Source organism: Cervus elaphus, chromosome 30, assembly GCF_910594005.1.
Source record: "Cervus elaphus chromosome 30, mCerEla1.1, whole genome shotgun sequence".
Taxonomy (NCBI): domain Eukaryota; kingdom Metazoa; phylum Chordata; class Mammalia; order Artiodactyla; family Cervidae; genus Cervus; species Cervus elaphus.
The window spans coordinates 29228579-29243109 of NC_057844.1; the positions used below are offsets into that span (position 1 = coordinate 29228579).

General features: G+C 40.4%; 1 protein-coding gene across 6 annotated transcripts in view; it reads right to left on the bottom strand.

Annotated features, from left to right (window-relative positions):
• Nucleotides 1-14531, bottom strand: part of FRY (FRY microtubule binding protein) — a 423715-nt gene that overhangs the window by 170324 nt on the left and 238860 nt on the right. For all 6 annotated transcript variants that reach the window (XM_043892044.1, XM_043892040.1, XM_043892039.1 and 3 more), the window contains one exon: nucleotides 226-279. In XM_043892044.1, coding sequence (XP_043747979.1) covers nucleotides 226-279 — 54 coding nt within the window. The remainder of the gene's footprint in view (nucleotides 1-225; nucleotides 280-14531) is intronic.

Sequence of the window (14531 nt, forward strand, 5' to 3'; positions counted from 1 at the left end):
AACAATTGAGGACCTACTCATATTATTTCAGCACTTCAAACCAATAGGCATTTGTTGAATGGTTACTATACACTGTCACTATAAAAGCTGCAGGACTCAGTTCCTAGGTTCACACCCCTGCATCCTCCTTGAGGAAGTTCATCTACACGCCATGGTGAGTCCTCAGCCCTTAGCTTTGTACATTTTGAAATAAATAAAAAACAGTATATAATACATATTACATACTTGATCAAACTGGGGGTCTTCTCCACGTTGTAGCGATTTTGTCAATGGCTTTTCCTGGAAAGAAAAACATGTAAGAAAAATTACCAGAGGCTCTTAAATATTTCAAAAGAAAGGCCATTATTGTTAATTTTTTTCTCATCTATTTCTTCCTTTATGGGAGAAAGAGATGACAGTTTTCAAATAAGAAACTATTCTTTACTATTCAACCCTTAAAGTACAGTGTTTGATCACCACCACCAGGATTTTTGCTATTCATCTTCACATATTTGACCAAGACATTCAAATGTGAAGTAGTAATTGGCCCTCTGTACTTCAATGAAAATCACATGATAAAAACTAGGGAATTTGTCTGAAATTTTAGTACCTGTCTCAGAACTTTACAGATAATAAAAGTTGAAAGTGATACACCATTTCAGGTCCCAAGATTTAGAAACAAAATACATTAAGTCCCCTACGTACAAATGAGTTCCATCCCAAAAGAGCATTCATAAATTCAATAAAGTTAGCCTAGGTACCCACTAACATAATCAGCTATATAGTACTGTACTGTAATAGGTTTATAATACTTGTCATGCAAATAACATGTACATAAAAAGCAAACAGAAAACAAAGGAACCATTTTAAATCTTACATAACCTTGAAAATTACAGTATTACAGTACACCAGCTGGTGTACAAGGGCATGTTCACATCTTTGGAAGTTTGTATGTAGGGGACTTACCATAGGCCTAACTATTGGTCTGGTGTTTAGGGACAGCCTACCAATCACACAGTTACTAGGTGTAACTGCTGAATTTTGAGCGTGATCTTTTGACTTGTTAACACATCCAAATCTCAGCAAAAATAATGTGGGTAGTGACAAAGGTCTACACAAACAAATTTTTCTAACCGTGATGTCTTTGTTTACATTAGGAAGACTTTACTGACCTTTCAGGAGGGCATTTTATAACTATTTATCCTTATCGTTCTTTGATACGTATGGAAGCTAATGCTGACCCAAATTTGGTTTAAGATTAGAAACCATGTAAAAAGTTATAGATCAAAAAATAAAGCTTTACGTGAGCCAATGTAGATGTTCTAGAAAGAGTCTATTCACATTTCGCCGACCACACGGACCCTTTCCTTGTCTCACTTCTCCAATCTTCTCCCCCATTGAAGACAATACACGCCTAAGGCAGATGTGTGCCCCCCCAGCCCCCAGGGTCTCTGTTCTTAAAAAGATGGGCTCAATCTGGGTATATGACGCTTAATTGAGAACAGTGTGAATTAACTGCTGTCTCATTTGCAAAATACACAGCTTCAAAATGCAGACTCATCAACAATGAAGAGACTGCTGTGTTCTTAAGGGCTAACAAACATTTTCTCTTCAGAGTATATTATCTTGAACACACAGGTGGAAGAGCAGATATCAAAATGTAACTGAGAACAAAGAAGAACAAATAAAGAGACACAGAGTCAGTTGATTGTATGAGAGCACAAATTCAGCAAATAAATGGTGAAGCATTTCCTATGTTTCAATGTCATCTGAAGTCCTTTGTAAAACAAAATACAAATGTGAAACCAAAGAAGTGAAAACAGGTGGGGCCAGGTTCCACAGACATCTTTGGAACAAACCCAGTAGAAACATTTCTATTCCTTGTTTTATTTACTCATCACTCAACAGTAATCGAGGGCTCACGAGATGTCAAGTGAGACTTAGGGGGGAATGCTGACCAGCACCGTGTTCCTGCCAGCGCGGCTAAGAAGCTGAAATGCTGAGTATTACCTAGACTTGTTCACTAGTCAAATCTCAGCCCACTGTCACTTCCTCAGGGAAGCCTGTCACTGAGTCCTCTCCAAACACCTGCTCTACACCCCCACATCCCTGCAAAGCTCTGCATATGTGCCCTTTCATAGCACTTACCACAGAGTAAACTCACATCACATGTATCAACAGAATTGCACTGTACAAACACGCATCCAAGAGTGATCAGCTGATGGCCACCCCTAGTGACTATTATAAGCTGCAGAAATACAGGACCCTCTCTTTTTCCCAGCACTTAAAGTCACAGGGCAGGGCGTGGCTTGGCAATGGCTAAATAAATGCCAAATTAATCATATCTCTAGGCTGATGATGTCCAGTTTTTCCAGCTGAGAGATCCTCTTACTGGCATGTGTCTGTTTTGTTGTAATGAACTTTTTATTTATTTTTTATTTTTATTAGTTGGAGGCTAATTATTTCACAACATTTCAGTGGGTTTTGTCATACATTGATATGAATCAGCCATAGAGCTACACGTATTCCCCATCCCGATCCCCCCTCCCACCTCCCTCTCCACCCGATTCCTCTGGGTCTTCCCGGTGCACCAGGCCCGAGCACTTGTCTCATGCATCCCACCTGGGCTGGTGATCTGTTTCACCATAGATAATATACATGCTGTTCTTTCAAAACATCCCACCCTCACCTTCTCCCGCAGAGTTCAAAAGTCTGTTCTGTACTTCTGTGTCTCTTTTTCTGTTTTGCATATAGGGTTATCATTACCATCTTTCTAAATTCCATATATATATGTGTTAGTATGCTGTAATGTTCTTTATCTTTCTGGCTTACTTTTCACTGTGGCAAAATACATATGACACAAGATTGACCATTTTAACGATTTTTAAGGGTACAATTCTGCAACAGTAAGTGTTGTTCAATCTTTACCACTATTTTGAGGACCGCTTTAAAAGTCAGAAATTTTTAAGAAATTCTCAACCACAAAAGACTTACACTCCAAACATAGAAGACAGTAATTCTGTTAAGTTACTGCTATACTCCTAAGTCAAGTCCATTAGCCCATTACTTGAATTCCATGCCCCAGTAAAACAACATATCTTTATACTGAGTTCTCCCAAACTGTTCTTACAGAACTATGCTGTCTTAATCATATTCTTTGAAGACTTAAATGTTTAAAGTTTAAATGTCACTTCCAGGATTAAGCTACTCCCTACTTTCCTCAAGTAGAGTCATCTGTTCATTGTCACATGGCACGTGGTTTGCATCTATTCTTGCCAGCATTTCCAGTCTTGTAACTTATCTGTCTCCCTACGCTCTTAGTACACAGCTGAAACTTTTTATTAAGGTTTCTTAGATGAATATAGTTATCCCCAGGTGGTACAGTATTAAAACAATCTGCCTGGCAGTGCAGGAGATGCAGGTTCAATCCCTGAAGATCCCTTTGAGTAGGAAATGGCAACCTGCTCCAGTATTCTTGCCTGGAAAATTCCATGGACAGAGGAGCCTGGCGGGCTATAGTCCATGGGGTCACAAAGAGTCAGACACAACTGAACACACACACACTTCTATTAGATGACTGTATCCCTATGCATTTGGAAAGATTGCTTTGGAAACAGAGAATCAAGTTTACCTTTTAACATTCCCGAAGTTATCTTTGCATCAGCATAGATTTTATCAGTGTCAAGAGGTTAAAAAGTAGACCTGGGGGAGACAGTTTCATACTGGCTAAAAAGTACAGGGAAAAGGAAGAAAGAAAAAGGGAAGAAAGGAAGGGAGAGGAGAATGAAAGCGAGAGGGGAAACAAACTTGCTCAAGCTCAGAAGAGAGTCATCTGAACACAGAGCCTTCCGATAGGCTCATGTCCACTTGAGAAGAGAGAACTGCAGAGGCATGGTTCTGCTTAAGATTCTCCTGCAGACCAGCACACGCCATCTAAGGTCTGTAAGAATCCAAGGTGTACACAGTCAGGACCAAGTGGTTCTCAAAGAGCAACAAATAAGCAGTAAAGTGAGACTGTGCTTAGCTGCTCAGTCGTGTCCAACTCTTTGCAACCCCATGGACTGTGGACCTCCAGGCTCCTCTTTCCATGGGGTTCTCCAGGCAAGAATACTGGAGTGGGTTGCCATTTCCTCCTCCAGGGGATCTTCCCAACCCAGGGATTGAACCCACGTCTCCTGCATGGCAGGCAGAAAAACGAGATTAACACAGAATAAACAACAGGTACTTAAAGAACAAGTAGAAACTGATTATGATGGAGGAGGCTCAAAATAATAGTCTCATTTGTCCAGTAAGAACAGTGTGCTTTGTATGCTTTTAAAAATTGTCTTTGTTCTGTATTTTAGTGCAAATTTACTTATTTACTAAAGGTTCATTAATTGAATTGAATGACACTTTTGTTTTTCAAAAATCATTGTAAAAAACCCAAAACTTTGGTGGTGACAAATCCCAGAAAATTCTTAGTGGTCCAAAGCTGGGAGACCTTAGCCTATAACTTGACCTTTCCCAGAAGCTCCAGCTCACTGGGTTGACAGTGAACAGAAGGGCTGAACAAACCCAAAACATCAAGATACTTAGCACTGAACATGAGGGATTGCAGACAGGACAAAGAGAACAAAATGGATGCTGTCCCTCCTAATGGAAGCAAACACTATGAAACAGTCTTGACCAAAACAAAACAAACAAACAAAAATCCTGAACCTAACCAAGTCTTTAGATACATTTCCAATTTTTAGGAAATACAGGAGTTAGGGAAGGAGTAAGAGGAATATGTTACACTAAATCACAGGGATGCAATCAGCAAGATCCAGATGGAAAGAAACGGAAATAAAGACACTGCTTCAGTAAAAAGATGTAAAGAGAAATGGAGGTGGAGCCTATTGATTTTTTTTAAAAAGGCTATTACACTATGTGGATCTGATCTGGATTTTGATGCAAATAATCCTTTAAGAGAAAGTACGAGATTCATGAGACCATTGGAGATTTGAACACATTAGATATGATAGGATGATTTTAACTTTTTAGGTATTGTTTAAAAAAATTGTTTAAAAATGGTCTCGTTTATAAAAGAATCAATCTTTTAGAGATACACTTAGAGACTGAATGAAATGGTTTCTAGCGTTTCCTGAAAATACTACTGGGGAGAGGTGCTGGGGATGTAACAAATGGGCCATGAGTGGGTAACTGCTGAGATGATCACAGTGTTCATTACACAGTCTTCCCACTTTAGTCCATGTTTGAAATTTTCCATAAAAAAACAAAAACTAAAAACAGGGTATCATGATGTATCACTTAGGTTATCATTAAATTTTTTTTCAATAATGTCTCACTTTCTAAGATGGAATAAGGCACTTAAAACTGGTTTTGACAGCACTATCCAACTCTGTGCGTATGCTGTGTGTGGTCAGTCGTGTCCGACTCTTTGTGACCCCATGGACTATAGCCCGCCAGGCTCCTCTGTCTACGGGATTGTTCAGGCAAGCATACTGGAGTGGGTTGCCATTTCCTTCTCCAGGGGATCTTCCCAACCCAGGGATCCAACCCTAGTCTTCTGCGTCTCCTGCACTGGTAGGCAGATTCTTTACCACTGCACCATCTGGGAAGCAACTCTATCTTTTCCTAATGGAGCTACAGAAGGAAACCCCCTCCATTTCTTCCCATTTCTAGGCAGGATCTGGGTGGCAAGCATCTCGCCTGCCATGTGAAAAAGCAAGCTGCCCCTCTCAGCCTGCACTGTGGGCTTTTCTTCAAGTTTGCTTCCCTTGAATCAAAGAGCACTGCTGTCCCGACCCATCCAAGAGGGATTTTGCCTGTCACGAAGAAACCAGTAGGGGTTTCGAGCACTTCCAAAGGAAAAGAGAAAGGTCCCTGTTTGTGCTTCTCACACCTCAGGATGTTCCAACCTCTCCCTCTCTTAAGAAAACACAAACTCTAAAAGCTCTCTGTGTCCATACCTACCTAAAAAGGCCACTGACTTCTACCTCCATTTCCAAGCAATTTCAGTGCATGCTAACTACATTTTCATTTTACAGTCTTTCCACACTGGACCTCTGTAATATGTAAGTAAGAGAAAAGATGGCAAGCAGTGCCATGGACACGGCAGTGAGACAAGTCTAGAGTCTCCTTTATCAAAAGATGGTTTATTTCGGGGATACAAGGGGCTTATTTAGTAAATAACTTTCTACTTCTGAACTTTTAGTGGCCCCCAAAAATCCCCAATGTGCCCCACATAGGTAGGACTTCACTAATTTCAAATGTTACCAATTATTACTAATCTTCAGAGAGATTTCAGTAAACACATCACTCAGCAATGCCACTGGAGTTAATATGAACGTATTAAATTTGTTAAATATATCACCAACCTTGCTTATGAGATGATATTTTAATGTCTTTTAATTATTATGTAACAGTTCAGTGCATGGACTGTGGATTGTGAGAGATTTGACTTTGACTCCAAGGTACTTCAGTGGATTTCACTTAACTTCTCTAAGCGTCACTTAACTTTTAGGTAATGTAAGGATACATAATGCCAACCTACCTCATAGAAATGCAAGATGAATGACACAGAATACTCAATAATTGAGAGTTATTACTACTATTAAAATTCCTTTCAATACCATTATTACTAGAACTAGATAAAATTAAGATGTGTAACCTCTTTCATGTTGTACAGGAGCTGAAACTAAGTTCCACCTCTTTTCCTGGGGCAACACCCACCCCACTAACATTAATTAAACCTTTAATTTTAGCTTCCTGGAAGCTTCCAAGTATAACTAGAAAGCTGCATCACAAAAAAGAGAAAAGAAACATTATAAAGGGTAATTTCCCCTTTCTCTTAAAAAAATATAACGTTGTTAAAACTTTAATGCTCATTATGTAATTAGAGGAACCCCTGTAATCATAGGATGCTTCCCTGGTGGCTCAGAGGGTAAAGCATCTGCCTGCAGTGCGGGAGGCCTGGGTTAAATTCCTGGGTCAGGAAGATCCCCTGGAGAAGGAAATGGCAACCCACTCTAGTACCCTTGGAAAATCCCATGGATGGAGAAGCCTGGTAGGCTACAGTCCATGGGGTTGCAAAGAGCTGGACACGACTGAGTGACTTCACTTTACAAAAACAACCAAATTTTAAAAAAAGAACAACAAACACCAAACTTCTCCAGTCTTGAAGCTGCAGTATGTTTGTATAACAACACATTTATGCATCACTGACTTAGGATTTTGATGTCACCATCAGTGAGATTTTATAATACACATGTATGTTCTTCCATGATAGCTTGGTTGGTAAAGAATCCGCCTGCAATGCAGGAGACCCCAGTTCAATTCCTGGGTCAGGAAGATCTGCAGAGAAGGGATAGGTTACCCACTTCAGGATTCTGGGGCTTCCCTTGTGGCTCAGCTGGTAAGGAATTCACCCACAAATGCAAGAGACCTGGGTTCAATCTCTGGGTTGGGAAAATCCCCTGAAGAAGGGAAAGGCTACCCACTCCAGTATTCTGGCCTGGAGAATTCCAAATGGGTCACAAAGAGTCGGACACAACTGAGCAACTTTCACTTTTACCAGTGACAGACTATTTTGGGGGGGCTCCAAAATCACTGCAGATAGTGACTGCAGCCATGAAATTAAAAGATGCTTGCTCCTTGAAAGAAAAGTCATGATCAACCTAGACAGCATATTAATAAGCAGAGACATTACTTTGCCAACAAAGGTCCATCCAGTCAGAGCTATGGTTTTTCCAGTAGTCATGTATGGATGTGAGAGTTGGACTATAAAGAAATCTGAGCGCCGAAGAATTGATGCTTTTGAACTGTGGTGTTGGGGAAGACTCTTGAGAGTGCCTTGGACAGCAAGGAGATCCAACCAGTCCATCCTAAAGGAGATCAGCCCCGAATATTCATTGTAAGAACTGATGTTGAAGCTGAAACTCCAATTCTTTTGCCACCTGATGTGAAGAACTGACTCACTGAAAAAGACCCTGATGCTGGGAAAGATTGAAGGAGGGAGAAAGGGATGACAGAGGATGAGACAGTTGGATGGCATCACCAAATCAATGGACATGAATTTGTGTAAACTCCAGGAGTTGGTGATGGACAGGGAGGCCTGGCATGCTGCAGTCCATGGGGTTGAAAAGAGTTGGACACAACTGAGCAACTGAACTGAACTGACTGAAGTGGTTAACAGAAAATTTTCAGAGTTGAACTTCTGCAGCTGGGATCTCTCTCCTTTACCAGAACATGGGATGGGGGGGCAGTGATGAGCAGTGAGCTGGCCCCTTCAGAGCAGAGAATGCCGCTTAAGCATTTCATCCAGAACCACCACCCACAGCGGCAGGCACCCTCCTCAGGCCAAACCAAAGAAAACGGGGTTCAAGACATCCTCATGTCCGACACGCTTTTTTTTTTTTCCATCAGATATTATTTGTGCCAACTTTGACCCAACCTTGAAAACAGACCTAAGGCGTAATCCCAAGAAGGCCCAGTTCAGAATATTGGCCATTTCTCCCACAGAAGTCTCTCCCTACATGAGGGGCAATCAGGGATCCAGAGCTTGGAGTCACCTTGAAGATAACCTCTGTATCTTGATGCCTGCAGGGATCACTGAACTTCTAGTGGAAGACTCAGCCCTCAGTTCATCCGCAGGTAAAAATGAGCATTACTTCATGCCAACCTGACTAGCTTTCTAGTAAGAATTCATGAGCACTAATTAAAACCATCCAGATCTAATGGAAGAAGGGGCTTCAGTTCAGTTCAGTTGCTCAGTCGTGACCAACTCTTTGTGACCCCATGGACTGCAGCACGTCAGGCCTCCCTGTCCATTTCCAACTCCTGGAGTTTATTCAAACTCATGTCTATTGAGTCGGTGATGCCATCCAACCACCTAATCCTCTGTTGTCCCCTTCTCCTCCCACCTTCAATCTTTCCCAACATCAGGGTCTTTTCCAGTGAGTCAGTTCTTCTCATCAGGTGGCCAAAGGATTGAAGTTTCAGCTTCAGCATCAGTCCTTTCAATGAATATTCAGGACTGATTTCCTTTAGGATGGACTGGTTGGATCTCCTTGCTGTCCAAGGGACTCTCAAGAGTCTTCTCCAACACCACAGTTCAAAAGCATCAATTCTTTGGCACTCGGCTTTCTTTATAGTCCAACTCTCACATCCATACATGACTACTGGAAAAACCATGGCTAGACGGACCTTGTTGGTAATGTCTGTGCCTTTTAATATGTTGTCTAGGTTGGTCATAACTTCTCTTCCAAGGAGCAAGAGTCTTTCAATTTCATGGCTGCAGTCAATTAAAAGACACTTGCTCCTTGGAAGAAAAGAAGGGGCTTACAAGAACAGATAAAACTGGATTCTTCTTTCATTCTATTCAGTTACAGAATGGATTTCTTGAAATAAGACAATACATGCTGATTCTTACCCAGAATATTGAGAAAAATCCTGAGATCAAGAAAATAATAGAGAGTATATCAAATCAGCTACCAGTACCAGCAAGTAATGTCGGCCCACTCCAGTATTCTTGCCTGGAGAATCCCATGGACAAAGGAGCCTGATGGACTACACTCCATAGCATCCCAAAGAGTTGGACAGAACTGATCAACTAACACTTCCACTTTTCACCAGCAAGTAAGATGCTGCCTGGTACCCTGGGATGTGAAATGAGAAGGTGGATTCAAATCTGGAGGAATATTTTGGCATTTGTTCTAAAAATTAAAAAACTCTTGAGAGAATCTGTCCTATTTGCAGCTGGCTTTGCACATTTCAGAGAGGCCAATTTCTCCACCAAACCTAACAGTTTCTAGGACAAATCCATTATTTGAACACTGGAAGGGAAACCTCAATTAAATTTGGCTACAAAGTTAATATTCATTTTAATTGAACAAAAGAGAAGCTCCCATAGGCATTTTTTTTTTTAACCTACGGCAGCTACCAAGAAATTTAAGATGCTACCTTCTTTGATCTTTTTCTGGCTTACATTCTATTTTGTTGGTATTTTGAATTTTTTTGTCCGAACATATCCCAACTGTGCAGGGGCTTCCCAGGTGGCACAGTGGTAAAGAACCTGCCTGCCAATGCAGGAGACGTGGGTTCAATCCCTGTGTTGGGAAGATCCCTTGGAATAGGAAATGGCAGCCCACTCCAGTATTCTTGCCTGGAAAAGCCCAAGGACAGAGGAACTTGGCAGGCTGTAGTCCATGGGGTCACAAAGAGTCAGACACGACTGAGCACATACATACATCCCAACTGTGCATGCCACGTCCACTGAGTGGACATTTACACGTGGATGCACCTTTCCCTGCCTCCTCTGGGACCTTGCACCATCAGGCAGCTCCTTACTCCCCAAAGGTCAGTCTCCCTTGCCCTGCTCTCCTGGCTCTTGTGCTCACTTAGAACTTTTCATCTTAAAGGAGAACTTTCACCTCCGCCTCTGGCTACTGCTTTCTCTCTACTCCTTTCTCATTCTTAGTTCTCCAGTGAGTGGTCTACACTTTCAGTCTTCCTTTCCTCTCCAACTCTTCCTTCAACCACCTGCAATCTGACCTGTGTCACCACTAAAAACAGTGCCCCTACATGCCCAGTGACTTCCCAAACAACAAATCTGGTGGCCATCTCTCAGCACTTTTCTTTTTGAAATTCTTAGCTGCAGTGAAACACTATTGATGATTCCTTTTTCTACCCAAATCCTTCCATCCCCCACTTTTTCTCCTCCGAATTCTTTAGATATCCTTTCTCTGTGTCCCTCACAGGCTGGTCTTTCTCCTCAAATGTTTACATTAACCAGGGATGCTGCTGAGGATGTGAAATCAATCATATTCTGATTTATCTTCTGATAAGACTATGGTTTTTCCAGTTGTCACATATGGATATGATAGTTGGATCATAAAGAAAGCTGAGTGCCAAAGAATTGATGCTTTCAAATTATGATACTGGAGAAGACTCTGCAAGGAGATCAAACCAGTCAATCCTAAAGGAAATCAACCCTGAATATTCACTGGAAGGACTGATGCTGAAGTTCCAATACTTTGGCCACCTGATGCAAAGAGCTGACTCACTGGAAAAGACTGAAAGCAAAAGGAGAAGAGGGCAGCAGAGGACGAGATGGTTAAATAGTATCACTGACTCAATGAATGTGAATTTGAGTTAACTCCGGGCGATAGTAGAAAACAGAGGAGTCTGGCATGCGGCAGTCCATGGTGTCACAAAGACCCGGCCATGACTTAGCGTCTGAACTCCACCACCACTACATCACACACACACACATACCCTTCTCAGATTAACCAAACCACGTCTTGTAAAAAAAACTGTACCTGTAGTACAAGGTTCATTTACTTCACCACACTTTCCCTGATCACTCCTATAAGATGTGACAGAGGTTTCACTCTTACATAGCTCTTTTGCTATTCTTTAGTCTTAAGTATCTAACAAAAGCCATCCTGGTTATTCTCATACATTTCCCTTTTCAAGTCGACTAGAGCTTAAACTTTGAAGTCAATCAAACCAGGATTTGAATCAGGATATTAAGCCCAATTACACCACCTTTGGTACATCTTACTAAATCTCCCAAGTTCAGCTTCTCTGACCAAAAAACCATGGAGGCTATGAGTATAGTGGTTAACAGCAAGGCTCCAGGAGATGGATGGTCTGTGCTGAGTCCCAGTCCCATCACATACTATGTGACTTTTGACAAGTTGCTTCCTTGTATGTGAAGTGGGGCATGAGAGTCCCTACTGATCCCATGATGCTAATGTGAAAATTACGTGAGTTGATGTGATTCAAGTATTTAAGAACAGTGCCTGCAGTCAGGAGGTACTATACAGAAGGGTGAATTATTATTATTGCTACATGCTAGGGTTAAGGTTAAAATTAGTGCATCTGAAACATGACAGGAAAGCCCCAAAATGGTTGTTATTCTTATAAAAACCTGTCTTATTCCTCTTTGTATAATGCATAGTCTCAAGTACAATCACTTGCACTTGGAAGTTAAAAAGCACTGTCTGTCTATCTGTAAGCTACTATCACAACATCTTATATAATATACATTAGTATAATTGTTTACATGATCTGTGAAAATCAAGACTTGTGCTGGTTACTCAGAAACACAGAAAACAAACTTATGGTTACCAAAACAAGAAGGGAGGAGGGGATAATAAAAGCTTGGGATTGGCAGATATACATTACTATATGTATTAAATAATGCAGATAAAAACACAAGGGTCAAAAAAAAAACAAAAACAAAAACACAAGGGTCTACTGTATAGCACACGGAACTATATTCAGTATCTTATAATAAGCTATAATGGGAAAGAATCTTAAAAAGAATAAGGAAGAAAAAAAAGACCTGCGTTGGTCAAAACTGTACTCAAACACTCTGTTTTGACCCAAAGACCATTTAAAGGTAACTAAGTATTAATAAGCACATTGTGGTTGGTGTTCACTCAACTGTGTCCAACTCTTTACAGTATATACGTTAAATGGAATTCTACTCAACAACGAAGATGAGTGAGTTACTGATGAATAATAAATGGATACTGCCTCAAATGTACTATGCTCAGTGAAAAGCAGGCACAAAAGAGTACACCGTATGTGGCTTCCATTTATATAAAAGTCTAGAAACTGGGAATGAACCTCCACATAGATCAATAGTTGCTCGAGGCCCCGGGGGGCGGGGGTGGGGGGCGGGTTATGGGCCTGCACAGGGCCTCAGCAAACTCCTAAGGATTATGGAAACATTCTGTATCTGGATGGTGGCGATGCTGAAATGGGTGTGCAAATTTGTCCAAATTCATCAAATCATAGATTTTAATCCCCTATAGATTATTGTATATAAATTGTAATTTAATGATACTGACTTAAAGTAAACCTCTTCACTGAGTGAATGCGAAGAATCCCTCATCTGTCTGAAAGGCATTTTATTTTCTTGGAGACCAAAGGGAGGAGGGGAGGCAATTCTGTTAAAAACCACCTGATAAAAAACAGTTCTGATAAAAAATAGCACAAAGAGTGCAGGGAACGCTGCCACTTTGGCCATTTGTGAATCAGAATTTGGCTTGACTCATGGGTAAGCATTTTCCTTCCTCTGAAGGTTCCACAATCTATTAAGTATCTTGAATTTTGGTTTTACTCATAAGACAAAACAGGCAATTTCATATGCAGTATCCTCATGATCATCATTATATAATGTTCATTACATACCCAGATTTGTGCAGCCAATCAAAACTTCCCAGCTAAAACTGAAATGATCCAGTTACCTTAACCAAAAAAAAAAAAAAAAAAAAAGGTATGGTTTTCTGGTAAAATAAAAACTCTAGGAGGTAAAGATTTGGAAAAAAAGTAGATCAAAATCTACTTACTCTGTTTTTTAAAGTGCTATTAACCGGCAGTGTTCTGGAATTAATAGTGGATATTGTACAGCTTTATGAATACTCACTGAATTGCACAAAATGATGAACTTCATGGTATGTGAAAGTGAACAGGAAAGTCTCTCAGTCATGTCCGAATCTTTGTGACCCATGGACTGTAGCCCACCAGGTTCCTCTCTCCATGGAATTCTCCAGGCAAGAATCCTGGAGTGGGTAGCCGTTCCCTTCTTCAAGGGATCTTCCCAACTCAGGCATGGAACCCAGGTCCTCCCACATTGCAGGTGGATTCTTTACCCCTGAGCCACCAGAAAAGCCCAAGAATCCTGGAGTGGGTAGCTAATCCCTTCTCCAGCGGATCTTCCCAGCCCATGAATTGAACCAGGGTCTCCTGCCTTGCAGGTGAATTCTTTACCAACTGAGCTACTAAGGAAGCCCTCATAGTATGTGAACATACCTCAGTTTTAAAAAAGCAATACTTACCTGTTAGGTCAAACAAAAAACTATTTAAAGATTTTATTACCTAACCTTTCCACAAACTTCTATAACTACAACCTATGAATTAAGTAGAAATTCCTAAAATTTGAAAATACCATCAAACAGAATGCTGACTTTTAAGAATCACTGAAGTTGGAAATATTAGATATACATGTAAATGGAAATAAAAAATACCTAATAAAATATGTCTTTTTGTTAATGCATGACTCGTAGAATTTTAGCCAGTTAAAATTACTATGGTGCTAAAGACTGCCTCTGACTAAAACTGTATCAATGACTTTCAGAAAAGTCAAAATGCAAAATGCTATGTGGAAACATAGTGGTATTAGATCGTAGTGATTGCAGGAATGAGCCTTCAATGTTTAATTATTATGTCACATTAATGAACTTACTTTTATTGGTATTTTCTGTCACTTTAAAAATGATGTATTTTCAAATGATCTTTTGTGTTAAAAACGATGTCTCTATAAGTAGTAAAAACTACGCATACAATCAAAAAGGCTAGACTGGAGATAACTTGAGGAACAACATTCCCCTGGTTTTGTATTCTCAAAAAGAAGAAACTTTGATCATCTTCTCATAGTAGCTGGCCATAAAAATTATAGCCTCACTCAAGAATGAATTGAACTGGATACTGTTAAGTTGAAATAAAAAGTGCTATGGTGCTTTTTTTTTTTTTTTTAATTACTTCATGATACTTTCCAT